Source organism: Zophobas morio, unplaced genomic scaffold, assembly GCF_036711695.1.
Source record: "Zophobas morio isolate AGI-343-1 ecotype UQ-CSIRO unplaced genomic scaffold, CSIRO_AGI_Zmor_V1 ptg000017l, whole genome shotgun sequence".
Classification (NCBI taxonomy): domain Eukaryota; kingdom Metazoa; phylum Arthropoda; class Insecta; order Coleoptera; family Tenebrionidae; genus Zophobas; species Zophobas morio.
In genome coordinates, this window is record NW_026972122.1 from 8,737,056 (window position 1) to 8,762,181 (window position 25,126).

General features: G+C 32.8%; 1 protein-coding gene across 5 annotated transcripts in view; it reads right to left on the minus strand.

Annotated features, from left to right (window-relative positions):
• Window positions 1–25,126, minus strand: part of LOC135130537 (diacylglycerol kinase eta) — a 408,323-nt gene that overhangs the window by 349,685 nt on the left and 33,512 nt on the right. For all 5 annotated transcript variants that reach the window (XM_064057935.1, XM_064057934.1, XM_064057932.1 and 2 more), the window contains exon 2: window positions 3,740–3,850. In XM_064057935.1, the coding sequence (XP_063914005.1) occupies window positions 3,740–3,850 (111 nt within the window). The remainder of the gene's footprint in view (window positions 1–3,739; window positions 3,851–25,126) is intronic.

The following is a 25,126-nucleotide window of genomic DNA, read 5'->3' on the forward strand; positions in this document are numbered from 1 at the left end:
ACAGATGTTATTTATACTGATTTCAGCAGTGTCTTTGACACGGTGGACCACAATTTATTGTTAAACAAACTTAGTGCTTTCGATCTTGTTCCTTCTCTTGTGAAGTTTATGGAATCATATCTTTCTAATAGGAATAACTGTCTTTTACAATGGCTTTAAATCTAGTGAATACATGTCAACATCCGGGGTCCCACAAGGATCAAACCTGGGCCCCTTGTTATTTGCGTTGCATATTGATGATCTGGTTTCTTCTCTTACTTGCAATGTTCTTGGTTTTGTGGATGATCTGAACATTTTTTCCACCATCAAGGATTTTGAAGATTGTTCACTCAATAGTTTAAAGATCAATTGGAATAAATGTTATTATGTTACATTTACTGCTTACACTGTAAATGGTAATGCTTTGACACTTGTTGACAACATAAAAGATCTAGGTGTGATATTTGATACAAATCTTACATTTTCACAACATATTGATACTTTAACTTCAAACTTGTCTAAGATGTTATGTTTTATTATGCGTGCTTCGGCACATTTTAAAAATCCATTGTTATTAAAAACCTGGTATTTTCCGTTTATTGTTAGTAAAGTGGAATATGCATGTATTGTTTGGCAACCACATTATACAAACCGTCAATTACAGACAGAACGTATTCAGAGACGATTTTTGAAATTTCTTTCTTTCAAATGTGATGGAGTATATCCTTCTAGAAATATTGATTATCAGCTGTTACTAGATCAACATAATTTTAAGTCTCTAATTGAAAGAAGAAACATTTTAAACGCTAGATTTATGTGGAAATTAATTCATAACTATGTAGATTGTGCCCAGCTTCTTGCTAATATTAATTTTCATGTGCCACGTTTATTTTCGCGTTATTCATCTACATTTTGTGTACCAGCCCCTAAATCCAATGTATTAAGGAATTCACCAGTACATAATTTATGTCGGAATGCTAATAATGTATATCTTGACATATTTTTTGATAAAATTTAATTAATCAGGAATTAGGATAGTACTTTGGGTAGCCAAAATTTATAGTAAACCTGTTCTTTGTTCTAATGTCGATATTATTCTATTATATATTTATAGTGTAAAGAATGTATTTAATTTAAATTTTTTATTTTGTCCTGTTATTAGGGTTGTACCTGTTGGGCCATAAAGGATTATTATTATTATTGCTGAAATAGAAAATGTTCAACGAAAATTCTACATGTATCTTGTATCTATATTTTAAAAAAATATTATATTTACCCTGTTCAAGTCTACACCCAGGATCGTTGTTAGAATTCAGGATGCATTCATTAGAATTAAGACGCAATCTTTCAGCACTTATATTTCTTTACAAAATTGTAAATGGTTTAATAAATTAGCCCTCAATGTTGAAATATATTAACTTAGATGTACCGCGAATGAATTTACGAGAATTAGAAATAGTCCGGTCAAAATAGACTTTTCAAATAACAAAAACTCCGACAGAGCTGAATTTTGGTAGAAACCTTGGGTACACCAGTAGAAATAAAGTGGCAAAAGTCCCCATAGATCTCATGTGTGCTAAAAAAGTTATTCAAGGTCAAAAGTCAACATTTTTGGTTTTTTGGATTTTTCTCGAAAACAGTAAGTTTTATCAAAAATATACTTCAGACATGACCTTAGTTATATTAAGAGTCTGATGTATATACGTGGAATTTGTGTGCATATAATGTAGAATGCAACTCCTTCAACTTTTAGAACAATTGGCGATATCTTAGGAATGGTCATTCTTAGGGAAAAAAGTATAAGGACCATTTTTGTATATAATTTTAAGCTCTATAATTTTCGTCTGAACTATATTTTTGATAAAACTTACCGTTTTCGAGAAAAATCGAAAAAACCAAAAAAAATGGCTTTTGGCCTTGAATAACTTTTTTAGCACGCATGGGATCTATGGGGACTTTTGACAATTTATTTCTACTGGTGTACCCAAGGTCTGTACCAAAATTCACCTCTGTCGGAGTTTTTCTTATTTAATCACTATTTTTATATCTATTTTAACCGGACTAAAACATTTTCTTGTGAAATACCTAAAACCAACCAACACATGCCCCCACCGCTTTATAATATGTTTACCGTACTAGTAAGTAGCATAAAAACCTGGACATTTTCATTCAGAACATGGACGCATTTATAAAAAATTAACACATCTTATAATTAGTCAGTTACACGTGTAATTATATATGTGTCATTTCATGTAAGTTTGATTGTTTAATTATTTAAATCTTTTTATTTAGTATTCTATCCTCTTCTGGAGCAACTGGTCTGCTGGATAAATAAATTATTATTATTATCTTTATTATTTTCGGATAAGTCTACTTTCTGTTTGAATGGACATGTTAATCGCCATAACAGTAGATACTGGTCCAATACAAATCCACACTGGATGGGGGAGGTTGATACACAGTACCTCCAAAAAATTAATGTTTGGTACGGCATTAACGGGAATTTAACATATGACAAATACCTCCAACGAAGATTATTCCTCGAGTTAGACAAATATTTGACAACTATGAAAACCCAAATACCTGCAGAGTCCTTCTGGTTCCAACAAGATGGAGCACCACCTCACTTCGGACGTCAAGTATGGCATTAATTGATTAAAGCTTCTCCTGGAAAGTGGATAGGATGAAGGGGAGCAGTTGAGTGGCCAGCTAGGTCACCCAGTTTAACCCCACTAGACTTTTTTCTGCGGAGATATGTAGAAAATCGAGGTTATGTTAATGGACCACAAAGCATCGAAGAACTCGATTATTCGAACGTATTTACTATTACCAAGAAGTAAATGGACAACATTCCGAGCATTTGTTATAAAATTATTGCTTCATAATTGTTCAGTTGATCTTTTTTCATTACTGTAGTTTTTTATTTAATTTTTCAATAAGCTTTCATAGCAATGCACTCACTATTTACAATCTTTAAATCGGACTATTGTTTTTTCTATAATATTTTATAAATTATTTGGAAACAGCTTTTAAATCAATCTGTTACGCTGGCACCTTTATTTCATTTTACGTACCCTCAGTTCTATATATTTTTTTTATTTTGAGAATATATATTGCCATGTTAGGAAAAAATAAAATAATGCGTGCGTTACATTTCTGAACTAAAAAAAAATGCACTATTTAAAAACGAAATATTTGACTAGCAGTGCTACTTAAAAAAAAAAACAAATTATCCATACATCTCAAAAACAAATGAAGTACAAAATTTGAAAAAAATGCAGAAAATAGAACTTGAGTATTCCTAGGGACAGCCCAAATTTCAAATAACAACTGATTTTGTTATTATTGTAATTATTGGTATTGTTAGTGTTAATTGCTACTGTTTTATTATTATTAATATTATTCTTATCATTAATGTTATTCCTGTATATTTATCTCGGTTTTTGAGACGCTGATCTCACCTGCGGATTAGTGAGCCAAGGATAAGACGAGATGTATTAGATTTTCTCACTGCCACCATCTCTCATTTAACACTTAATCAAATGTCTCTTAATTGGTAGACTTGGGTTCGTTGCGTTAGAGAAGATTTAATTAAACCAAAAATCTAATTTTTAGTAACTGAATGTTACCATATAACAGACAAATGTCACATCAACTAATTCACGTAACGTAAATAATGAACCTTTAAGGAGAAAAAAAGAAAGAACAATATAAAATTTTAACCCGAATCTTACAAGGACCAAAATTCGAAATTTCTTACCTTTGTATCTTTGGCGTAGTATAATTTGCGTCCTTTCAATTTGAAATACCTTCTTCTCCATCTCTGAAATGACCAGGTCTGTTTCAACAAATATCCTTCCTTGATGGATGCCTGAAACAAAAAAACATGTTAAAACGGTAAATGAAGGTCTGTTCTAATGACAAAAACTTCATTTAATCATATGTGTATTGCATAGAAGTTGGAATTTTACAAATGGAATTTTGAGGTTATTCCCCCAATAGTTAGTCAAATACATAATACATTTAAAGCTTATGATTTGTTTGAAATAGTAAATGGAAACAAGCTTATATCTAGTGTACAATTACCACTGGCAAAGAGAATACAGACTTATACGTTGATAAGCACAATCTCAATTGTGAAAACCGGGCAGTTCAATCAATATTGTTCAAGTGAAAAATAAATTGACGATATATTTACCAAACCTCTGGGAAGCGTTAAAACTGAAAACCTGAAAAAAAAAATTATGACAAGTAAAAAGCGACATAATCTTAAAATTTGGAGGTTCCGTGTTGATATGACGTAAATAATGAACATTAAATTTTAAGATTAGTCATTCGTATTAAAAATATATAGTTGTCATGTAAAAATAACACAATAATAAAAAAATAAAATCGGAAAGCTTCACAAAATCTATGTAATTTAGTTAAAGTTTGGGAAACTCAGATCGGTGCGATGTGCACTTTTTTTGCTTTTCAGTAAAAAAATTGTAGCTAAAGTTTACTTCGATATGTGCAATGAACGTAAATAATAATTCGACTTTAAAATACCAAAATTCTAAATTTTATTTGCGGAATTGCGCTGATCGACTGTACCAGACTTCGAAAAAAAACATAAGAAAAATAACAATCATCAGTGAGCACAGGCAGCTGAAAACGGTTTTGGCGTCTGAGTCAATAATCCCGCTATTGCTAAATGCCGTAAAAAGAAATAATAGAAATATCCTTCCTACGATATCGTTAAGGTGAAAAATCGACCTTCGCTACTAGTAAAAAGACGGTATGTGTCTGTTATAAACAATTAGTACATTTCAGTCGGTTTTATCATAGACAAATAATACTCATCGTACAATCCTAAATCCAAATACTTTATTTTATGTAAGTTACAGAAATTTTAGCACGCCACCTTAACAAAACATTTAATAATTTTTAAGAGATCCAAGCTTCCAGTGCCAGCGTTATAAATTTTCAATTGACTAACCTGCATTAACTAGAGAACCGTACAATGTTATCACTTAACAATTCTGTAAAGTTAACATAAACCATTAGAAAGCAGGGTCGTGTAATAATGTTAAAATATACTCGAGAGAATAGGCAGGAGAGGAAATTAATAGCAGGGATTTACCGTCATAACTTATAATAACTGCTTAAGTTTATATTACCAAGGCTGATGTAACATTCTCGCAACTCGTAAGTGTATTATTGTGAAATAAAAAAATAAATGAAATGTTTTCTTTGGTGGTGGAATGTTTTAGAATTATAAAAAAAACTTTTGTTTATTCGTAAAAAAAACACCCCTTTCCCAATTTAAATAATACAGTCATCGTAAAATCATGTTATTTTTTTAACAGGCCGATATATTTGACGTCTCGCATCAGTGAGTATTTTTAATTGCTAAAACAAATGCACACAGTGATCAAGTAATTGCTCAGAAATAAAAATAAACTTCCTTGCTGTCGAGGGAGTATTTTGGAAACAGATAATTACCAAATTTTGACTGTAAATAACGGATCGTAACATTAGTTGTATTGTATCTACTAATTGTGATTATTATCCGACGAGACGCTAACCGAGTTTGATAAAACGACGATAAAAAAACTGGCACGCTCCAATTGCATGAACTTTTTTTTTCACTTCTGGAAATATATTTCAGCCCATGGTCGGTTTTTCGTCCGAAGTAAAATGTGCAAACAACTGGTTAGTATGCACACATTTGGAAATATGGCGAAGACTATGAATCGCAAGTTTTCTAAAACTTGTTGATCCAGATAAATATACTGGCCATTCTTTCAGAAGGTCTTCTGCCTCCTTATTAGCAGATCTCCTCTCTGTTAAGTGTCACGGGGCTTGAAAAAGCAGAAAGTTCAAGTGAAAATAAAAGAAAAACGTCCGCAGTAATTCTTGGAGAAAAAGTACTCAAGTTCAGAATGTGGAAAACAAGTTTTAAATGGTATCAGAGAATGAATCATTTTCTTGCAAGGTTCTATCTTTCAAATTGAATCAACGTTTAAATTAAATTTAATCAAATACTAACCACATACTATTTAAAAATCTCGAATGAGAAGTTATTAAATGTAAATAATAACTTAAGAAAGGTTCCAAACGTGAATTTAATTTCTAACTATAAGTACTTACTTATAGTCTCATTATTCGTAATTTTATAACACAAGAGCATTATGAATAATTTCCATTTAAGAGAAATGTTTTTACGCTTTTTGATTTCTTCTCTTCCTCTAAAAAATGGTTTAGAAGCAGTCTGCTTTAGAAATTATTGTTATATTTTTAGGTATTAAATTATTTCGCAAGGTTGCACAAAACGAATGAACAAACACAAAAATGAAACAAAAAACCGCACATTTTTAAATGACAGGTAAATATTTAACATTTCGTGCCTGGCTAAACCTCTCGCCTTAGGCCCATAATGACCCTTTCGCATAATAAGCGGTTAATGTGTAATGCTTGACGGTTGTAAATCCAACAAAAAGCCTCTGAGACAAGAAGTGGCGCACACTTTGAATGGTTTCATAATCTCACAACTCCCAACTTTTCACGAGCTTAACCTTTGACATTTTCCTTTATGTACAAAGTTTCGCCAACAATAAGCTTCGCAGCCCTTCGTTTCAATCCCATCACAAAAAAGCTTTTTCCTTATTGTAATAATCTTAAGAAACAACAGAGGCGCCATTTTAACGCGCCTCAACCGTCGTTCGAATATTTGGGGATTATTAGTTCTATTTGTTTTTGCAGGATTTGCGTTTTGTTGGAGTGGCGGGGAGAAATTTAGCGCCGAATTAATTTAATTTGGACAGGCGAAGGGTTAAGGTCAAAGGTTACATTGCACGGAAACCTGTTAGCGTGTAGCACGTAAAATGTTTTAAAACGAAGGCGAAGTGAGGCTGGTTTATTGTTGAATAAACAGCAGTGCGTATAGTGAACATTCGAAATGGTAAAATTACTTATGGTTGGGGAGAGCGGTTGTTTTTCATTTTAAATGGTTTGGAATTCGAGCGGCCAGATTGATCACATGAATAAGTTAAGTCAACTGCTGTGATTTGAAAAAAAGCAAAAAATAACGGTCGGTTTGTGAGGGTTGGACCCTCGACCTCTGGGGATTTTAACCCGATTATGCCGCAGGACAATTTTTTTCTCTTTCGGCAGAGAACTGCTCAAATGTTGAAATTTGTGGAATATTGGCTGATTTGTAACTTGGAGGAAATAAACACAAATACGGCAAATTAGAAACGAACGAAATTCAAACAGAAAATAATATTTGTAACATGACTCCTCTCTTTTTTCACTAGAGATAAAATAAATTTAATAAAATTAACCACATTCGAATTTCTTATTGATCAAATTAAGAACGAGTTACCCGATTTCCCAAAAATGTGAGAATACGCACGTCATTATTTAATAATGATTAAATAGAAATTATAATAATAATGAGATTCAGAACGTTTTGCTCGAATCTGGTTTAGTTATTAATTTTAATCCTCTGTTTTGAGGCGACAAACTCATTCAAATCAAACTGAGTTCTACGTGACATTCCTCCGATGTGCAAAGATAAACATTTCAAGCTGCTATTAATGCTGAGAGACTATTTTTACTTATTGAGTGTAAGCTAAGGAAGTAGAATAATCGAGTCCACCGGACGACTTGGTACTTTCATATTTTCTCGACGTTTTATGGCTCTTAGACGGACCCGTAACTAGCGTTAGGCCAAAACAAGTTATAATTAACCAAATGTGAATTACAACTTCGAAAATCAAAATAAAACGCAATGTTTTATTTAATAAGCAAAAGCATAAAACTTGAAAAACAGTACCAGGGTGTTGAAAAATTGATGCGAAAATTTCTAGAAAAAATGCCGTTTGTCATTATACTCACTTAAGTTTAATAACAAAAAAATTTCAATTTGCCATAAATTACTCGTATCCCTGATTACGCAAATCAAATTATGACGAATACCAAAACATTCATTTGACACACGCAAATGTTGAAACATTTAATACAATTTTTTTAGTGGAATTTTGAATAAATGATATACAGACAGATTTATCACAAGGCATAAAGTCAAACAGTTGATTAAATTTTGAAGGCACTTATTAAAAAAAATGATCGAAAGTTATTTCGACAGAAATTTCTTATTCCTGAAAGTACAATAAAATATATCTAACTCTTGCAATCCATGCTTTGATTTCTAGCTTCCGTATTTTTTGTAAATAATTATTTTCAGGTTTTGTTGAAAATTTAATCAATTGTTTGATTTTATGCCTTACTTATTTCTACAACATTTGACAGTGGCACACTTTTCTTAAAACCCAGTGACATATTTGCCACTGATACGAAGAAAAAACTTGAGTCTTTGTAAATCATGAGACAGCTAACGAGCTTAATTTTCTTCCAGACAATATGTGGCTTCAACTGGATGTCTATTAATACGCAAGTTGATTAAAGGACAGGATATCAAGCTGGCTTTGAGATTTCGTGAATTTTGCCGCTTCGTTACAATTTTGTCGTAGGTGTCATAACAACACATCACTACATCACCTATGACAAAATTGTTTAATAAAATAACAAAGCGGCAATTTTTTCTTTAAGTGACAGCCAACCTGATGTCCGATCTTTTATTTATTTAATTTATGACTATTAAAATTCACCAATATCAAAATTTTACTTAATGTCCAATGAAAAATATAATGCTTTCCCGGCGCCTCCACCAAATTTTGCTTTACTAATGTTATTCAACATGGAATAAAATTTATTTAGTTAATTAATTTAAACTCGTATACGTATAATAGTTATTTACATTACAAACCACATAAGTAAACTTTTTGCCGAGGTGGATTTAACGGACCGAGGTCCGACAAACCTCCGAGGCTAAGAAGGAATTTAGGCGGCGTGTATTGTATTACGTTTTTTCTGTCACCGGCACCAGTAACACTAAAAAGTAACCATTTTAGTAATTAAAAAATATTTAACAAATTGTCAGGAATGTGTTGGATGTGTATTTCGTTCCAGTAGTAAAAAGTTGTTTACACTCGTAAAATTGCTAAAAAGTAGTTTCTGAAAGTAAAAAATGAGTTTGTGAGGTGAATTAGGAGCAATAGAAGAGGCTTACCGTGCTTGTGCCTCTCTGTTACCAGAAAAATCATGCAATGCATTTTCAAATTATTCACTTCTTAACTAAAACAAAATATTGACATTTCTGTGACATTCATTACTTTTTTGTGCTGGCAGCGTAAGTAACACTTACGCGCTTAGCAACCTACTTACATGGCTAGCAACGAAGTTGCCCTATATACTGCACTTAGGTTTATGCAGTGTTATTGGAGCAATAAGATTCATTTACGCTATCAGTGGTAAAAAAATATTTTATCGGTTTGAAGATGTTAAAAGGTCCTTAACATTCACAAACGTTGGTTTGTAATGCACCTTATAACATTATTTGTAATGTAAAATGACATTATATTGGTATTGTAATACTCTCACAATACAAGAAAAGCATTATCTGATAAACCTTTATTATCAAAATTATTTCCATAATAGTAATTATTTATGTTCACCGTTATTTAGTTCGGTTTCAGGTTGCGGAAGTCCCAAAAACGTTGCAATTAATTTGGGAACCGAAGATTGTAGAAAACAAAATAATTATCATGTTGAGTATGCTTCGGTCTCAAATTTTTATATTTTATCACTATACCAACATAATTAACTGAACCCTCAGAGACAACAGTAACAAATCGGGATTTGTAAGTTTTGTTTCAATAATTGTCACTATTATGACATTACCACAAAAGACTTATGGTGTTTATTTTAGTTTTGATAAGTACACTATACTTATATTTCTGCTTTATTTGTAGGAAGAAATTCCTCGAAACAATTGCTCAAAGAAAAAAATAGTGGGATGGTTAAACACAAAAAAGTTAGATTATCTTGAAAAAGCGATGAAAGAGCAGATTTGGAATATTGTGCGCTACAGACTGTCCTAAAAATCGTATCATTTAGATCACTAAGAACACGAACATTGTGTCCTAAGACTTTCGCCATACCACTGTCATTTTAATGCAATTGAAATGATATGGTCGGAATGTAGACAAAAATACCATTAAAGTATTTCAAATAATATCCAACGTGGCGAACAATAGTGATAGAACATGTAAAGTGTGTAAAAGAAAAGCAAACAGTGGGCCCATTTGTATTAAATGTGGCTCGGGCTTTCATCCAAGTTGTGCCGATCGTGTAAAGTTTTGTTGAGATTTTCTTCTTGAGGAAAAGAACGACGGTATTGAGTGTTGTGAAGTTAACAAAGATAACGTTATGCTCTTTAAATCTCTCATGTTGGAATTAAGAAAGAACAACAGGCTACTGGAGGATAAAGTAGCATATTTGGAAGATCTGTTAGCTGTTAAAGATAAGGAAATCTGTCAGTTTAAGAAAACATTTTATAATCCTGTAAGAACTGCATTGACAAATAATACACAAAAACACGAGAATTATCCGTTATCAATACCTCAAATAACATCGCTGTCCGTAGGAATATCAGACAACCAGCAATACACTAGTTTCTCTGATAAGTAGTGATAAGGTTCTTGGAAAACATGAAGGTCTTGCATTGTTGGATAAACTCAATGTTGTAGGTTCGTATGTTCCCCCATTTAAGCCAAAAAGTGGAAGTACCACATCATCGTTTGAGGAAGAATTAAAAGAACAAAGCCGGATTATGAATCAAATTATTAACTTAGATGTGCCAAGAGAACAAGAGCACATAAAATCGCATATGAGCAGTGTCAATGCTGAAACCAATACAGAAAATCTTGAAAATGATGGATTTAAAAAAATCGTTTATAAGAAAAGAGGGCCTAAGTTTATCAGAGGTAAAATGACATCCTCTTCTGAGACTCTCCCATTCAGAGTGGCCGAAAAGTTGTATTATATCTATGTTGGCAATTTAGTTGTAGATACTGAATGTCAAGAGATTAACAAATTCCTTACGGATAAATTCCCGCTAAATAAATTTGAAATAGAAAAGTTACCCAGAAGAGAGTCAGCGAAGAGTGTTGTTTTTAAAATTGGAGCGAATGAATCCTTATTGCCGGAATTACTCAGTGAAGACAACTGGCCAGTTGGACTGAAACTTAAAAAGTTTCATTTTTTACGGAAACTGTCAAACGGCGGTCAGCAGGAGTAGCTCACAGTGATAGTTTAGGTAGTGGTAAGCAGCTAAAAATTTACTATCAAAATGTTAGGGGAATAAGAACCAAGCTTAGGAATGTGTACTGTGCGTGTTTAAGTGAAAGTTATGATGTAATAATCTTAATAGAAACATGGTTAGCCGCGGTCATTAATAACAATGAAATCCTTGATAATAATCAATAGATGATTTTTAGAAACGATCGAAATATTACCAATAATACAAAATCAGAAGGTGGAGGAGTATTGATAGCAGTGCATAGATCATTTCAAGGTTATCAAATATCTTTAAACTGTGAATCTGTTGAACAAATCTTTGTTAAGGTCTTTAATAGCGTATGTTCATTTGTGATAGGTGCTGTATATTTGCCTCCTACCATAGGTATTGACAAATATTCTAGTCATATAGAAGTAGTTACAACAATCTGTGATAATATGCCTGATTGTCAGTTTATTATATTAGGTGACTACAACTTACCAAATATAAAATGGCAATCATTTGATGATAATAATGACTTTATTCCATCTGCTTGTGCGGGAAAGCGAGAAGAGTGCGATGGCTTTGCATTATGTAATCTTCGCCAGTTCAGTAATATCAAGAACAATTGTGGTAATGTTTTGGACTTATGCTTTGCTAATTGTGATAATCTAGAATTGTCATTATGTGATAATCCAATTGTACCTGTAGATTTTAGTCATCCGCCTTTTGTTGTTAATTGTGTGATTTTAAAGCTGTTTCTTATAATGATATCTGTATTTATATCTCCAATATTAATTGGGAAATTATTTTATGTGATTGTGATATTGATAGAGCTGTAGATATATTTTACCAACATATTTATCAAGCATGTGAATATTTTGTGCCTATGAAATGTAAGATAAGTTCGAGTTATCCTAAATGGTTTACACCTAACATCTTAAATCTAATCAATGCCAAAAAACGAGCGCATAAAGAGTATAAGCGTACAAGAAGTATCTTTGAATATAACAAATTTTCTAGCTTAAGGAGGGCATCTAAACACAGTATTGAAAAAGCTTATTGTGATTATATTAAAAAAACTGAATCTAATTTAATCACCAATCCGAGTACTTTCTGCAAATTCATTCGTAATAAATTATCCGATAATGATACGCCTCTGCCCATGAAATATGGTGAAAAATATATTTCCAGTTATGCAGACGTCTTCAATCAATATTTTTTATCCTTGTATTCTGACATTACTATGTTTTACTATGTCAAACAATTACAATGTAGTATATGATTGTGATGTTAATGTGAGCGATATGTACATTGAATTAAGTGATGTTCTTGATGCTTTGGCTAGATTAGATCCCAACAAAGGGGCGGGACCTGATAATGTACCTCCAAGGCTTTACAGGGAATGTAGATCTTCATTAGCTCTTCCTATGCAAATTATTTTTAATTTGTCCTTGCGATCAAGTGTGTTTTCTCAAATGTGGAAGACAGCTCACGTTGTACTGGTTCATAAGTCTGGCAGCAAGTCAAATGTGGAAAATTATAGACCTATCTCCATCTTATCTGTCCCCACTAAAATCTTTGAATCGATTGTTTCTGCGTATATATCTCCGATTTTTAGTTGTATTATAACTACCAATCAGCATGGGTTTTTTCGTAAACGTTCAACATTAACTAACCTTCTGTTCTTTACTAATAAAATAATCATGGCTATATCTAAGGGGCTCGAAGTACACGCCGTTTATACAGATTTCACCAAAGCCTTTGACAAGGTGCATCATGGTATACTAATTGGAAAATTATCCGCATATGGAATTAAAGGTTTTTTGTTAAGATGGTTTAGGAGTTACTTAACATGTCGAGTACAACAAGTCAAATTAAATAATTGCCTTTCAGATAGACGGCGTGCACCGTCAGGGGTTCCCCAGGGCTCGATATTAGGTACGTTGCTGTTTTCGATATATATCAGTGATATTGGTAACCATTTGTTCTGTGACTCTAGCTTATTCGCGGATGATTTGAAAATATATGCAGTCATCAAAAACTTCAATGATGCTGCACGTCTACAAAGGGATCTAGTTACACTATCTGACTGGTGCGATAACAATTTCCTCAAGTGTCATATTTGATCAAGGACTTGGGTATATTTTTGGATAGCAAGCATGCTAGGATGCATTAAAAGATACTGCAAAGATTTCAGTAACTTACGTACTCTGGTAATTTTGTATACTACATATGTACGCTCCATTCTAGAGTATGGATGCGTAGTGTGGGCTCCCTATTACAAAACATATGTTGATAGACTTGAGTTAGTTCAAATTAAATTTGTCAAGTATATATCTTGTCGTCTTCCTCTCAATATTTGTAAATCTCCTGATATGTCTATGATTTATTTAGGGTTAAGTAAATTAAATGATGGCAGAACTTATTAAAAAATCTGTTTTATGTATGAAATTTTAAATAATATTTGTGACTGTCCTGGAATTTTAGATCTTATTAAATTTAATGTGCCTCAATATGTTATTAGGAAATCTCCGTTATTCTATATTGTACTCAGTTTTATGCGCTATTCTCTCCCTTAAATGAAATTCTTGCAAGTTGTAATACTGTTTGCTATAATGTTGATTTCTTCTGTAATAAGTTTTCCTCTTTTAAACTGTCCGTTCGTTCTATAGTGTTAGATTAACAAATATTATGTAAAGGTAAAACCGTAAATAAACTTATTATTTTTATTATTAAAACTAATGCTTCTCCTATTGATGTACTGAAAACTTGGGAAAATGTAATAAACTAAGTTCGCAATATACACTGGGAAAATTAAGTATATTAAACACACAGAAAAGATTCTGGACAAGTGTGAAACAAATCAAATCATTATCAATGTTAATTCCATTTCAGATGATAGTGATAGTGAAGATGGTGATAGTAGTGTTCATAATTTAGAGTTGTATTAACAATTAATACCTAATTAAAGAATAAAAGTTACAATTATTCAATTAATTTTGACATACAAGAAAGCACATACTTTTGGTCACTAAAAAAACGTCACAGTCAAAGTGTTTTGAACAGAGAGGTTTCCACGACTTTAATGTCTACTGATCCTTGTTCCGTAGTCAGAAAATAGTCGTAGGGCCGGTTGCATAAACGCAAATCAAATTTAATCCCTGATTAACTCCATAGTAACGATTGTTATTATCTTATTTACAATTGTTCTTAATCAGAGATTAAATTTAATTTGCGTTTATGCAACCGGCCCTTAATAATGCGATTAGTAAAGAAAAATAAAATAGTTACAGTAGAACGTATATAACTTGGACCAACTAGTGGGTGGAAACAGCTATTTCGAGGACAAGAGCCCTTCCTAACCCACTGGTTGATCCAAATGTCCAAATCAGTTAAAAAGTATTAAAACAATTTTAGTTTGATTACCTTAGGCTTATAAGGATAGATATTCGAAACCATTGAAATATACTATACTGATGAAACCTAAGGAGATCAAAACTACAGTCTACAAATTTTCATTGCGTTGTCGAAATGTTTATTCCAACATTTTTTATCTAGATTTTTTTTCTGCGAACTTTGTAAAAAATATTCATGTTTACCTGCGTATATTTTGTAAATACAATCAGTTTGTTTCTGAAACAAGTACATTTGTTTTGTTGTAATACGAGCCCTAACAACTAAATGTTCGGACAAACTAACCGGAGCGTTCAAAAACCACTCTTTATGAATTAATTTTTAATTTTTATTATCAAATCACATAAAAATAGGAAGCTAAGATTTCAAAGAATAGTTTTTAATAAAAAAGTTGAATGTTTTACTTTACATAGAAGTTTAATTCAAATATGACTGTGGATTTTTCAGAAAAAGTGAATACACTTTGGCAACTAATTATTCGGACAAATAAATAAAAAAATTAATTTTCACTAAGTAGGCGGTGTGAATTGTTTGATTGTTAATAAATATCATTCTCCTCTTCCTGCTTTACCTAACTGTGTTGTAAGATCCATAGAAAAATATATATATTCTTTAACAAAATGGTTCGTGGACGTCCACTTGAAAAATCATTACGTGCACTTATTGTAAAGAAGTATTGCCAAGGTAAAAAAATTCGGGAAATTAGTGAAGAACTGAATTTAGCAAAGTCCACTGTAGCGGATATAATCTCACATTATCGCGAAACTGGTGGACTAGACGTTAAAGGAAAAAGTTCAGGAAGACCGAAATTAGTTTCAGAAAGAAGTCAAAGGCTCCTTGTAAAACTTTGTAAAAAAAATCGAAGAAACACATTGCGGGACATAACAGCACAATGGACGGATGAAATAGGGCATAAGCTGTCACGAGAATGTTGTAGGAAATGGATTCACAAGTCAGGATTAAGTTTTTATAAGGTAATTTTTAAGTTTTTGGTTTACATTTGTTCCACCGTGCCGTTACAGGCCAAAGAAAAACCTTTAATAACGGCAAATCAAAAGAAAAATAGGTACAACTGGACAAAGTCTAAGCTGGCATGGACCATGGAAGATTGATCAAAGGTCATTTTTGGTAACGAGTCAAAATTTGATGTGTGCGTGGGAGATTTGCGGAGAAGAGTGATAAGATCAAAAAGTGAAGCGTTCAATAAAGACTGTTTAAAACGAACTGTAAAGTTTCCTAAAGGAATAATGGTGTGGGGATGCATGTCAGCTAAAGGGTTGGGAAATTATGAATTGGTGGAAACGACTATTAACGCCATGAAATACCAACAAATTTTAGAAAACAGTTTGTTGCCCTCTGTTGAAAAACTGTATCCGGACAACGATTATATTTTTCAACAGGACGGTGCATCATGTCATACCGCAAAAAGTACTAAGAAATGGTTTGGGGATCATGATATAAGAGTCCTTTCATGGCCTGCGAACAGCCCTGACTTAAATGTCATTGAGACACTTTGGCACGACATAAAATCCGTTTTGCGCAACAACCCCCAACGAACACTCTTAGGTTTAAAAGCAAAAATCGACGAAGTTTGGGTAAGTTTTACTCCTGAATACTGCAGAAGTCTTGTAAGTACTATGCCTGCAAGGATACGCGCAGTCATCAAAGCAAAAGGAGATGTTACACCATACTAAGTAAAAAAAAATACTCATGTCCGAATATTTAGTTGCCAAGTTTATTCGTTCATATCAGCTTCTTGTTGTGTTATAATTTTGTTAAGTTAATAATATTACAATTTTTGTTGAGAATATTGCATTAAAGATACCTACTTATATATTACTCTAGTTTTGTTTCTGTAAAATACATTTTTTTTCATTAAATTACATTTTTTTGTATAAAAGAATACGTGTCCGAACATTTAGTTGTTAGGGCTCGTAACAACCAATAATTGCGTTAATATCTTCTGCTGATTCCCATGCCTTTAAAAAAGTTAAAAATCGTTTGTTTGTTTTTTTATTCCTATCTATACTAGAAATTCACTGAGCCCAGAAATCAGTTTTTGTCTGCCATAACTAAAATCGCATTAACCTCTAAAATTAAACTTCCTTTCTACACGAAACTTAAATGTCATCGCAATCAGAAGTGCAACGTTGGCAGCACACCTAATTGGATTCTATATCAGTATCCCTCGAAACGCTGCGCTCAGTTTAAATCGACCCAAATAAACTTATTTCTTCGTCCTTGCAGTCGAAGTTCGTCCCCATTCGAATTTCTACCTCATTGTATTATTCATATCGACGAAACGAGCCGCTATCTTCATCTGCCGAGAATAAGAACAATATAAGACGATTCGGGGAATTATTTATTTTCAAATTAAAATGCGAGGACTGTTCTTACGTTGCATTGTTAAGCAATGGGATCAAATACCACGTCCTCCACTTTCCCTTCTCGTTTCTCATCATAATTTGCATAAATTTCAACAAAAAGCGCTTTAAGATAAAATGAAATTTGTAAGCTTGCGAAATCGAAACACTCCATGAATCTTGCAATATCAAGATTTGTTCGTGGTTTCTAATAAAATTTGTTGGACTGATCCGGGCATGAATTCAAAATACACCGGGTTATGTGCATTCTAGGTTTCTAGAGGAATATATCATCTTATTGTGAGAATAGTTAACTTTAAATGGAAACGTCATGTCTCATGTCGAGAACTCATTCTATGAAGTAATAGTCGTAACGGCAAGTTTTACAAGCATTCAAAACAGAAAAACGTGCTCTAAAGTGCATATAACATTTTTATTCATAATAACGTCATAACTGGAAAGAAATCAGAAATCCATTTAAAAATAAAACAGACCTACAAATTTCAAATAGAACTTCTTTGTTAGGTGAAACACCAGAAAGAGCAATTATTAACTATTATGAGTCAATGGCTATCGACTAGAATAATTTATACATGTATGAGTTTTAATTACACAATTAATTATTATTAGTTAGTAAACGATTCCATAAATCAAAAATACGATTTATAATGAAATTAGAGCAGGCATCTGAAATTTCTCAGTCTTTGCTAGGTGAAGGCGATTCCCCATAGTTGGATGATCGCTGTGTAACGAAAAATGATGTTTTGTAGACGAATTATTATTTATCAACGCTTGATATGTTATAATGGCCTCATTTCTTTCAACCTGACCGACAAAAGGTAAAGCTGCACTATCGTAAGTCTTTCTGGATATCACGAGCGCTTAATTCCAAAGGGAATTCTGGAATCCCAACATTGGACAGATTCCAATTGCTTGATATCTCGCTGCAACACAGGAGACCAAACACTACTACCAAACTCTAAAATGAATATGGCATACGTTTTATACAATTGGGCCGCTGTATCAGATTTACCTTTAGTGAAGGTCTAATAAGAAATACCATTATTGTTTTTTCAGTAACTTAGCCGACACGTTCAAATAATAATAAATACTCGACTGTAATTACAAAAGAGCTCAATAAATTCTATTTATATTCGCACCCATCTATATACACATAAAGTGATAGGCGCCACGCTTCCATAATCATTTATAGAAACTAAGAATAATGTCATAAATTTTAAGTAAGTTGTTAATGTCATCTCTAAAGTTCACAGTTTTGTTTTTCCTAATTTGGACCATTTCACTATGTTGCGTCTTTATCTAGTATTTTTGCTTTATCATTATTGAATTTAAATTTATGTCCCAAATTAAAATTGTGTGCTGTCAATGTTGTTTTGTCTGTGTTTAGATGCAGTTTTTCTTTGCATTCGTACTAATCTCTTAATTAAATGTTGTCAAGTACGACAAGTCACAATTCTTACAAGGAATTTGATAAATGATTTTAGAAATGAGATCTTTTGGAATTAGGTCTTTGAGTTTTGTGAACAATTTTTTTGTTTATAATTGCAATATTGTAAAAATGTTATTATTAAAGTCCGATTTCCCACAATTTGGTAGTTTTTCGAGTCAAATTCCCAAAAGGCAAATTGATTGACTTTGTAAAATAAAAAATGATCCGGTTAGAATAAATAGCTCGAAGGTAATTCAAACTGCCTGCAGATACTGCTTCTCGTAGACCTTGTGTTTTTTGAAATGGTAACATCACTTTTTCTATAATTTTTTCATGGAAATCATTACCAAAACTATTCATTTTAACTTTAATGACATTCAAACTGAGGCTGAAAACTTACCATGTATGTAAGCTTGTTTCAAAAATCGCTAGATTTATCATAAAAAAGAACCCCAATTTTTATCCGCTAATAAAAAGTGACCTTCCTTTTTATCCGATTGCAAACTGAAAAATATGACATTTCTAACGAATTATTGTGTTTATGCTGGATTGTAATTATCTCGATAAATCTCGTTTACGTCGGATTAATTTAAGTATCTTTGCATTAATCCAAGGTTTAGTAGTTTTTTTTTGTGTAAAAACGTAAAATTGTTGGAAACAACATCGTGTAATAAATTTTTGAATATAAACAAGTCAACAAACTCAATTTTAACCACTTTCCAGTCAGTGATGAATTTGTGAGAAAATTAGGCAGTTGATTGTTTTGTCATAATTTTGTGTATGCATCATTTATTCAAAATTTTACTAAGTCAATTTTGCAACGTTTCTGCATTTAATACAAAATTTGAAACATCCTGTAACCCTTATAAACTTCTCAACTCACGAGCCGCTTCTGCTTGTGCTTTCCCAAGGACAAGTACATTCCAGACAAAATATAAACAAGTGTCTTTGCGTAACATAACATGTTCGAATCATAAACAGTGGCAAATCATGGGTGATTAAAGTATGATACGTTAATGAATTCAGAAAAATACAAGAATTATAAAAAAATATGTAGTGGCACTAAAAAAAAGTTGGGGGTCGTAGATAAATATAAAAAATCCTAGGCTTTTTGGAATTAGAATCAGAAATTAAAACACTTAAAATTGAAAGAGATGTACACTAAGATTTGTAGAAATACTAAAACTGTGTATAAACAATACTAAGATATTTCCCCTAACAAAATTGGTATATTTGGTTCCATTCTATGGACTGTATTTCGTCGAATCGTAGACTGAATATCTTAGTAATCCATCACGCAGTGTTTTTGAAAATTGGGGCTCGTCGAGTGCTGCAGTATAGTAGGATGGTAGATAATTGAAAAATCGTTTTAACATGCATGGAAACTGGTAGACCATTGATATAGATTAGAAAGAGGAGGGGCCCCAAAATGGACCCCTGTGGGACACCACTGATATTTCGCAAAGGAGCAGATGTATTCGAATAAATTACTTGACATCTGTTATGTAATTAATTTTTTAGTAAGTTAGACTAATTCTTCTAGGGCCAAGTTTATAGATTTCTTGGGAGTAAAACCGAATTAGAATGTAGCAACACAATCTAGAAAAAAAAATTTTAATAGGAATTACTGAAATTCGTTTGTAATTGTTCTAGTCATTTAAACTGCCTTTTTTGTACACAGGCAAAAAAACACACGGGATGTTTTGAGACATTCTAGGAAAACTCCAGTAGATTAATTAATTTTGTTAAAGGTAAGAATATCAGATTTTTTACATATTTTATCATCAGTATGTTATGACCAAAAATATTTTTCATCCAATTTAAAATAGTTCTAGTTTCAATACGCCCTATTTCCCTAGATGTGAAATTTGTGGTACAACTTTCAGATGTGTAAGTCAATTGGTTGCTATTATTTTGCGCTTTTAACACTTCAACCGCGTTTACGGACGAAAGAAGCTATTCCGAGGTGATTAAAATTTCGGAATATCACATGGTCGTTTTTCAGCGATTTTTCATATTCCCATTTGAGGTGCCTGATATTTAGCCATCTTGGTGACTTGTGAATATTAAGATACTTTTGGGATGTCTAAGGTTAGGAGTATTTTAAAGGATTTTAGATCTTGTTCTGGTGATTTTTTTTAACGATTTTCGCATGTGCCCAGTTTTTGGTGGTCTATGGTCTTAGTGATTTGGCACAGGTTTTTGAGAAAATGAAGATTTTTGTTGATTTTTGATTTTTAATTTGTGTGTTTTTTAGTGATTTTTAGACAACTTTATAAATAAATAAGTATTAATTAAATTCCTTTGTACTATTTTTGTGCCACTTAACTGTGTATAACAGAAATAAAACCGTAAGGTATGAAAAAAATGGATGTTATAACAAAAAGTCGTTTATTTCTGTATTTTACTAAATGATATTGAAACAATACTCGAATTGTGCAAGCGTCTTCTCATCTGAACATTTCCTTATCTAACTAGGTAGTACTGCACCCGTACTACTTCCACGCACAAATTTTTTAACTGGTCACGTCCTCTGAATAACCGCGATCTCGCCTCCTATTTTTGACTCCAGGTGGCACTGCGCTTCATTTATTGCATTTGTGCGCTTCCACGTACCACGTTCCCGCTTGCAGACACTTTTCAGGTACTGTTAATTATTCCCGTTTAAGGTTCTACTACCTAGCACAATGGAAAAGAAAAACGCAAAAAACGTCATAAACGCTCACATCGCTGCAGTTGTTCGCATTCGTCGCCCTCGAGAGAACTTGATTATTCAGCCTCGGAACCGAGCACCAGTCGGTGCCGTCGAAGAACGCAGTCACCTGATTGAACTCTGTCTACACCTCAGTGAAGTGTTTCGCCGGCATTATCACTATTAGCACCCGAGGAATTACCTAAGGAATTCTTCGCGATTTTGGGCCAGGATCCCACCACTCCCTCACAATGCCAGATCACCGTACCGCCACAACTGGAAAACCGATGGTCTCATTCTTAGTAGCACGATCTGGCCCCTGAGGTGAAAGCAGAGCTGTTAACTAAATTTCAGCTCCCGCAAACGTCTGGATTTAAAGTCCTCCAGGTAAACCCCGAGGTTGCGGCCATTGTCCCTCTGTCCAATAGCACAAAGTCTGCTGCTGGTAAGTCTAGGGCTATATGCACAAATATTCACCAGAATTTTTGATAGCCCACTCCCAAGTTCTCCGACAATATCTTTTCATTTTTTATCCAAGCAGATAAAACAACTTGTTGTCGTACCTCCCAAGAAATATTTATTTGGGAGTAACTGAAGGCTCTTCCTTCTACTAGTGAACCAGTGAACCTACACTTCCGCAGCCGCTCGCAGAGGTACTGCCCTAGATACTATTCGCCAGGCCGCAGGATGGACATCTACGTCCAGAACTTTTGCTAGGTTTTACCAACGACTTCTGGTCTCTGACACAACCTTTTCAGACTCCATTCTGGAGTCTACCTTTTCATAAACATTATATACTCTTATTAGTTTTTTCTGTACACTTATAAACGTATATATGTATGTATATGCATACATACTTTTCAGTGGTGCAACAATATTTCTTTAACGTCTGCCTAGTTAGCTAAAGAAATGTTCAGATGAGAAGACGTTTGCACAATTAAACAGGTCAAACAATCTTATGATGTTCGACCTTAATTGTGCTAGTCTTCTAACTTGAACATTCAGTGCAAGAACAGCCCTTCCAAATATTGTTGCACGCTCACTTTAATCTTAACGAATCGTAACGCCAACTAGAGTCAAAAATAGGAGGCGAGATCGCGGTTATTCACAGGACGTGATCAGTTAAAAAATGTGTGCCTGGAAGTAGTATCAGTGCAATACTACCTAGTTAGATAAAGACATGTTCAGATGAGAAGACTATCACAATTAATGTCGAACATCATAAAATCGTTTGACCTGTTTAATTATTTCTCTCAATATCAGAAACGTTAGATGAAGCTTAAATCGGTCACATCTCCGTATGCAACTCCAGGTTTTAATTAGTACATCCATATGCAATCGCTCGAAGAGGATACACCACGATATGAATGTAAATTTCATGCGGTTACATAATTCTGTTTATTCAAACTCAGCTTGGCATGTTTTACGGAAACTGCAATTTATACGCTTCACGATTTAGTTGGAATTATTGTCTAAGCGACAATGTTTCTCCATCGTCACAGTTTAAACAATAGCAAAAGCAAATATGTTTTCTCGAATTTGGGTCAATAAATGTAATAAGAAGAAGCTAACTGGGCCACTGTAGTACAGAATCAGCTTCGTTAGTCACGTACGTTGATTTGTTTTAATCTTTATCCAGAGACTGGGAAAATTAAAGTTGTCGGCACGTACGCGATTTTTTAGATGGAAGTGTCTGTGTATGGTTTGTAAACGGAATCCTTAATTAGTACTTTTAGATATAAAAGGTTTATTTAGGAGGTGCGATTCGCATGGAGCTACGTATCATCGTATTAACCTAAACTGGATAGATTAAATTTTTAGATGTGCTCAGCGTAATTCTGTCAGTATATAAATTAATATTTTCAAAACATCCAATAAAAAAATTATAGAAAGAAAATATGGATGTCTAGCGTAAAAATCAAGACGTATTCATAAACCACAAATATAGGAACATATTATTTCACAAAATTTAAATAAACACTACTACTCTCTGATAACTACACAAAATTTAAAATTAATCGAAAATGAAGACTTGTTCAAGGAAAAAAGAAAAATCCCCTCAACGATTTAAAGTTATTTTTTACCTCCATAATACGAACCTTGCTCATCTTGAATTTAATTTGAACGTGAAAAGGACCGTCGCTCAAGTACATGTCATGTATTATCTACAAGGAAATTAATTAAAGATTTTGTAAAGAGATTATACTAAAGAAAGGTTGCATCAACTTTGTGAAGTCATTGTAAATATGTGGGTAAGCTGTTTTGTAGGGCTTTAGATGAATGATTAAATTTTCCTTCCGGAACGGTGTATGTAACCAAGCAACATGCCACTGTGAATTATGCAATAGACACTTCAAAGGATTAGATAATTAGTTCATAAATTATAACTCGCAGCTGAGGTAGCGAACTAAATGATTCAATTCATTCTAAACAACGTAGTAAAAAATAAACGGACGTCTGAGAGAATGGGATGTGCTGGGTATTAGTCACCTGCTTGTGTTCCAAGCTTACCTAGCTTAACACACTATCTTTGGGATATTGTAGTAAACATGTGATGTTGCTAGAGAGCGGATTATTGCAATTTGCATATTCCGTATTTTTGGTATGACAAATAAATGTTTTAGTGTACATCATAGTCATAAATTAATTGACGTAGAATAATATTGCACATTTTGCGTATTTTGATGATCCATTGTATAATTTTTCGGTTTGACGTGTGTACCTAATTAGGCTTCGGATTTTAGGTCGTTAAAAAATGAATAAAAGGAGACATTTTTAGGTCCCAAACTTGACGAATTAGGTTATAAAAATCTTAGTTTAGGTTAAAAACCTGGAGGAAAAAATATTTGCTCAACGAAAAAGCATACATCAAAAAAATAGATATTAAAAAAAACATTATAGGAACAAATATTTTGTGTAACAAACAAAAAAATGATTAAATAAACAAACGATATATAGTTACGTCCACTAATTCTAAGTTATAGCAAAAAAATGGCGATCAAAATATTAATTCAGGTATTTAAAATGAGTTACAAAAGCAAACTATATATTTCTCTAAATTTTCGATTGTAAATTTACACCTTTGATTGCTTAAAATACTTTTAAGTTTTGAAAACGTGCGTTCCACATCACAAGAAGTGATAGGTGCGAAATTAAATATTGAACAATCTACGTTTTCATTTATGTGTGTATTTCCATGACCGTAAATTACGTTATTTGCTGAACATATAAAATCGTATCCTGGTTTCTTTTTTAATAGAGAACATCATTTTTGGAACGCCAATTCCCCCACCTTTCCTGGTGTGTTTTTTAAAGATGTATACACTTTTTCCACAATTTCCATACTTTGGTTTAATCTTAAACCTATAGTTTCTAATTGTTCTATTGCATCAGCCATAATTTTTAAGTGAGTTTTAATGCACAAGAGTTCATTTTTAACGTTTGCTTTATTCAGGAATTCTTGAGCTTTTTTAATGCTTTGTGCATCTGTGGCTTCAAATGACATTACAACCTAAAAATATTCAATATAAGAACGATAGTAAAAAACCATTATATATTTACTGACTTGTTTTAAAACATCAAACTGTTCTGCATAAAACAATGCTGCTTGAATCCAAGTGCCCCACCTGGTTAATACAGGTTCAGGCGAGAGAGGTGTATTTGGTAAACTGTTTTTATAAAACTCTACTCTCATTGGTGCTTTTAAAAAGATTTTCTTAACATTGCTAATTATCCCATTGACATCAGGATAATTCAGTCTAATTGTTTCAGACACTAAATGTAACCCATGTGCCATACATGTTAAGTGTGTTATATTTTCATAAAAAACCTTCAAATTAGTACTAGTTTTGATCATGTATGAAGCACCATCTTGATACAAACCATTTAACTTTTTTGTGTTCAGTTCCTTTTGGCCACAATAAAGCTGCAAATTAACAATTAAATAAATTATAATAATTCCAATGCTTAAAATTATCAATAGCACACCCAATGATTCGTTTATAAATCTCGAGAATGTGTTGCTATTAGTTTTATCAAGCTCCTTCAAAGCTAGTAGAAAT